Here is a 5858-nt window from a genome sequence, read left to right as displayed (position 1 = left end):
AGTTATATATATATAAAAATAAAAATAAAAAAACATTCTAATTACTTAATTAGTGGATTTAATTAACCCTAGTTTTTAATTAATAAATTAGGCCTATTAAGATTTATAAAATTATTAGACCTCAAATTAAAATATTTAAAAATACCTATTTCCAAAAATCTCATACAAATACATAAATTCTTTGCTCTCACCAATTAATATGTTAATATATAATTGGTGACATTTGAAATCTGATTGTGATATTGACTACTTGTTATTGATATTTTTGTTGGATATATCAAGTATTGTTGTTTTTCTTGATTGCCCTTCCTAATCCACCATCTAAAGTAAGATGGGCTGAAGTTTCCAATCCCATTCGAAAGTTGAGTGTCATTTACGTAAAACTTGTACTTATTCAATTATAGAATAATATTTTATTGACTCGAGTAAAACATAATTTAAAATATTTTTCCGATCTCTCCGTTAAAAGAAAAAAAGAAATAGATGGGACATTACGAAACAACACCATACAAACCATTTTGAAGTTAGCCAGTTAGCCTCTGCAGAAACAGCTGAAACCCTTCGTTCTTGTTATGTAAATCCAATTCACAGTGTTGAGCAATGGAAGGAACTACCCTTTTCCCCAACAGACCCGCTTTAACGATCCAACCCACAAAACCAATTTCACAGCCAAATCCTCCGCGCCTCAGATTCAACACTTCCACGCTCTCTCTCCCTCCTTTGTTACCCCAACAATCATCCACGCATTCATACTCGTTTCATATTGATTCCCTCCTCCAGCACCTTATTCAAATTTCTTCCCCGGTTAAATCGTCATTGACTCAATCCCATGTAATTCTCTCCCATAATCAAGATTATTTGCCTGCCCGGTTTAAGAAAGATGAGGGTGGTTCGATTGCAATCCCTATACTTGGTGCAAATAGTGGGAGAGATGATGGGTCGCTGGATTTTCTTCCTTTGAAGTGTAAGTTTATGCTTGAATCAATCTTGGAACAGCCCGTTTCAAGTTTGCGTTGTTTCTTTGATTCTGTTAAGTTCGAGTTGCTTCGTGATGTTGATTTGATTAGTTTGCTGAAAGGGTTGGACATTTCTGGTCATAGTGAGAAGGCGATTATGTTGTTTGAATGGGTTGTGCTTAATTTGGATGCGAGTGATGGTGGTTTATTAGATGATCAAGTTATTGAATTGATTGTTAAGATTCTTGGCAGGGAGTCTCGACATTTGGTTACTTCGAAATTGTTTGATGTGATCCCATTAGAAGATTTTAATCTAGATGTTCGGGCGTGGACGACTATTTTACATGCATATTCACGTAGTGGAAAGTACGAGAAGGCGATAGCTTTATTTGGTATTATGAAGGATATAGGATCATGTCCGACCCTTGTTACTTACAATGTGATGTTGGATGTTTACGGGAAAAAGGGACGATCTTGGGATAAAATTCTAGTGCTTTTGGACGAGATAAGGAGAGCGGGACTTGAATTTGATGAGTTCACTTGTAGTACTGTATTATCTGCATGTGGGAGAGATGGGTTGTTGAAGGAAGCCAAGACATTCTTTGATGATCTAAAGTTAAATGGTTATGTCCCGGGTACCGTTACCTATAATGCTTTGCTTCAAGCATTTGGGAAGGCTGGAATTTACAATGAGGCTTTGAATGTTTTGAAAGAAATGGAGGAGAATAATTGCCCTCCCGACTCAGTAACTTATAATGAACTTGTGGCTGCATATGTAAGGGCAGGCTTTCATGAGCAAGGAGCAGCCTTAATCAGCACCATGACACAAAAGGGTATAATGCCGAATGCTGTCACTTATACTACCTTGATTGATGCATATGGAAAAGCTGGAAAAGAGGACAGAGCATTGAGTTTTTTCAATTTAATGAAGGAATCTGGCTGTGTCCCAAACGTGTGTACTTATAATTCTATTCTTGGGATGCTCGGTAAGAAGTTGCGAACTGAAGAGATGATGGAAATAGCAAGCGAAATGAAATCCAATGGTTGTACACCAAATCGTGTCACTTGGAATACCCTTCTTTCTATGTGTGGCAACAGAGGGATGCACGACTATGTTAACTGTGTTTTCCAAATGATGAAAAGCTGTGGCTTTGAGCCAGATCGAGATACTTTTAATACTTTGATAAGTGCATATGGTAGGTGTGGATCAGAAATGAATGCCGGAAAAATGTACAATGAGATGATTAAAGTGGGATATACTCCATGTATCTCCACTTATAATGCACTTCTAAATGCCTTGGCTCGCAGAGGACATTGGAGGGCTGCTGAGTCCCTCTTTCTAGACCTGTTAAAGAAGAATTTCAAGCCCAACGAAACCTCATATTCATTGATGCTCCATTGCTACTCAAAAGGAGGAAATGTGAGAGGAATCGAAAAGATCGCTAAAGAAATTTACGGTGGTCGTATATTTCCCAGCTGGATGCTTTTGAGAACTCTGATTATCGCAAATTTTAAGTCTAGATCGCTCTCAGGCATGGAGAGAGCATTTCAAGAATTCTTGAAAAATGGGTACAAACCTGATTTGGTGCTCTATAATTCCATGCTCTCCATTTTTGCTCGGAACCGGATGTATGAACGAGCTCACAATATGCTGAATCTGATTCAAGAAAACGGGCTGCAGCCGGATCTGGTTACCTATAATAGCTTGATGGATATGTATGCCAGGGCGGGTGACTGTTGGAGAGCACAAGAAGTCCTCAATGGACTTCAAGAATCTGGTGGGAAGCCAGATCTCGTGTCATATAACACCGTCATTAAAGGATTTTGTAGGCAAGGGCTTATGCAGGAGGCGATGAGGACTTTTACAGAGATGACAAATAGAGGGATTCGACCCTGCATAGTCACCTTTAATACATTCATCGCTGGATTCTCTGGGCGTGGTTTTTTTGTGGAGGTGAATGAAATGATCAGTTATATGATTCAGCATAACTGCAGACCGAATGAATTAACGTATAACACTGCTGTTGATGGTTATTGTAAGGCTAAAAAGTACAAAGACGCCATGGATTTCGTGTCACAAATTACAGAAAAGGACACTTGTTGCGACGAGCAAATGTTGCAACGGTTAGCTGCTCGAATCAGGGAAAATATTGAATCATGACTTTCTTAGAATATCTTTCTTGAACTAATTTTGTGGGAGAAATATGCCCATCTATAGAGTTTTGGCAAATATCTGCAGGCAAGTTCACACTGTTTAGTCAATATGTAATTTGGCAAATATCTGCAGGCAACTTTATGTAACATATTTCCAATTAATGCTGAAAAGAGATGTGACAGGCTACAATGTATTAGAATTGTGGTATGTAAAATTAAATCTTTTATGAAGTTTATTCTCGTATTGATAGGTTAAATTGCACGAGCGCCTCATTTACAGGTGCGACATTTGGCTGTTTTATCTTTAATTATTTGCAGTATATCGGGGCTCAGCTCCAATTTAATATGAATATAGTACAATATTTATGGCCGCTTAATACGCTCCTGGGTAGAATCCATTTTACTATATGAACAAATTTATAAACCAAAATAATCTGATGAAACATCACCTCTTATTTTGAAACTCTAAAATTAAACTTTGTTTTGCAAGATCATTGGTTAATGAAATAATGTTTTTCACAAATATAGTAGATGTAACATAGAAAATTCCTTTCACGTAACAAAACTTTTACTTGGCCTCTTGTCATTAACACCATGGTTTCTATATTTTGCAACGGTTATGTCCACATTTTGAGGTTATGAATGAATAACTCAGTTTCTTACAAAAAAAAAAAAGGAAAAAAAGATTCTTGGTATCCAGTTTAAAAGGAAACAAGTTACTCAAACGGGTAGATATGTCCACTGCTATTTATTTACAAACATAACGACAGACATTAAAGAAACAAAGAAAATCACAGTCGAGCTTTTGAGGAATGACTGTCACCATTTCTAGACAGCGGGGATGTTGGAAAATGAAAAACCTTTGTAGCCCTTGTATGCATAATACGCAATCCGTGTGTAGTAAAATCCAGGGATGAACAGAATTCCACCCAGTAGCGCGAAAAATAGCCCTGCATCATTGCAAACATCAACATGAAAGTGCCATAGTTATGCAGCAAAAGAAAGATCAGCAAACAGTAAAGATGTGCACCTGATTACAACAGGGGCTCTAAAGCATAACATTGTAACTAAAATCTAGACGTATACAGAAATTTCTCTTGCACTATATTAAATAGGTGTTGGGACGTACATATAAATAAATACTACATTACATTTTACCTTGGTTTCGCTAATTTTAAATTCAAAGCATGTGTTTCATTCTACAACAGCACCATGGCATGCGCGGCTAGGTGTGTGCATTGTTAGCTTCTAGCAATCAAGATAAATAAATAATAATAAATAAATAAATATATGTGTGTCCATAACACGCTAGCTATATATGAGGTGCACCAGCAACTGTCTGCTTAAACATCTACAAGTTAGTTTGGACTAAGACCAATGTCCTAGTCCACTCAACCAATAGAAGATGGCAAAAATTGTATACATGCAACGACGAGGAGGGAGCAATACGTCTTGTTGACTTGACTAAATATCCAGAACTTTCCCACAACAGAGGAAAACTCTTAATATTCAATTTATAGGAAAAATGTTGAAAATGTTATAAGCTCGTGGACAGGAACAAGATTATTCACTTCATTATGAGACCAAATTCAATGAAACGTCGTATTTGAAGAGCTTATTAGATGCTTATGCACAAAGTTTTTCAAACAAAATACTCATATAAAACTTAGAGAGCTCCAAGTCAACGATCTAAGCCTCCTATATTTGCTCAATACTGTTCTTTATCCCCTTTAAATCTCTTCGTTTGGAGAAAAAATCTAATTGGGGCATACTTCTACATTGAGCAGGAAGTCCATTAATTGAGCCAAAGTATAATAAATTCAAGCCTACATATCATCATCATCATCCAGCTGAATCTTACCTTCAATTGCACCAACTTAACCTTTTGGCTTATATGCCAAATGCAAAATTTGAACAAAATCTATGAATCTAAAACACAAGCTATGAGATACGATAAATTATGTTACAGTAAAACTTCATTATAGATAGCTGTTCCTTATTTTACTTCACAAGCGAGCCAAAGTCACGATAGATTAGATTCTCGTAAATTTTTGACACGTTTATTCTTTTTTCCATCGTGTTTCGCTTAATGTTTTATATATGCTAATAAATTCTCGTGTTTACTTATCTTTTGCAGACATAATGGTTGCTTTGGCAAAGATCAAACATTATGAATTAATCAAGAATCAATTATTTAACTCACTCAATTAGTTGTTGTAGGAGCCAATTCAGCGAAACCCTCGAAAAAAATTGACCATAACAACTCCAACAGAAAACAAATCAAGTCCAGAAATTGGAGCGTGAAAAGGCACACGGCGACTAAACCGGAAAAGGAGATTAGGAGCAAAATGGGAAACCTAAAGAAAAACTTACCGTGGGCTCGGTCGCCGCCAACATTGTTGACTGCCATTAGTACCCCGAGGACGATGCCTAGGGCCCCGAAAACGAGGAGGGAAACAGCAAGCGTGATCTCCTTGATCGGCGGCTTGTTATTCACAGTGTACGAGGTTCCCATCATTACGTCATCATCCGAAATCGAGAACGCGTGGTCCACGTACGCCATACCTTTTCTGTAAATGATCTTTAATAGTGGTTTTTCAGATTCTTTACAGTCTTCACTAGGGTTTGAGTTCGAAGAGAAGAGGTTTCGTTCGGAATTTGGGGAAATGGAGGATTCTATCCTATGCTTTGGAGCGGAGAAGGTTACCCATGTAGAACGCGTAAATTGTTTTGTTCAAATCTAATCAA

At 37.2% G+C, this 5858-nt stretch overlaps 2 protein-coding genes across 2 annotated transcripts; one reads left to right on the top strand and one right to left on the bottom strand.

Annotated features, from left to right (window-relative positions):
• Positions 1 to 477: 477 nt before the first annotated feature.
• Positions 478 to 3341, top strand: LOC142530419 (uncharacterized). Its single transcript, XM_075636257.1, has one exon. It carries the CDS (start codon positions 601 to 603, stop codon positions 3115 to 3117), a length of 2517 nt encoding a protein of 838 aa, XP_075492372.1. The 5' UTR covers positions 478 to 600; the 3' UTR covers positions 3118 to 3341.
• Positions 3342 to 3783: 442 nt separating this feature from the next.
• LOC142530411 (uncharacterized) lies at positions 3784 to 5858 on the bottom strand. Its single transcript, XM_075636248.1, has 2 exons — positions 5484 to 5858; positions 3784 to 4060 (listed from the first exon to the last, which is right to left on the bottom strand). The coding sequence occupies exons 1-2, from the start codon at positions 5671 to 5673 to the stop codon at positions 3939 to 3941; spliced, it is 312 nt and encodes a 103-aa protein (XP_075492363.1). The 5' UTR covers positions 5674 to 5858; the 3' UTR covers positions 3784 to 3938.

Source organism: Primulina tabacum, chromosome 2 (assembly GCF_025594145.1).
Source record: "Primulina tabacum isolate GXHZ01 chromosome 2, ASM2559414v2, whole genome shotgun sequence".
Taxonomy (NCBI): Eukaryota; Viridiplantae; Streptophyta; class Magnoliopsida; order Lamiales; family Gesneriaceae; genus Primulina; species Primulina tabacum.
Note: the sequence above shows the minus strand (reverse complement) of the source record. Positions and strands in the feature narration are given on the sequence as shown.

Excerpts from the sequence above, each read along its gene's own strand:
- LOC142530419 (XM_075636257.1), top strand. The coding sequence starts at position 601 with ATGGAAGGAACTACCCTTTTCCCCAACAGACCCGCTTTAACGATCCAA.
- LOC142530411 (XM_075636248.1), bottom strand. The coding sequence starts at position 5,673 with ATGGCGTACGTGGACCACGCGTTCTCGATTTCGGATGATGACGTAATG. Across the intron at positions 4,061-5,483 it reads TGGCGGCGACCGAGCCCACG|GGCTATTTTTCGCGCTACTG; the intron begins GTAAGTTTTTCT and ends GCAATGATGCAG.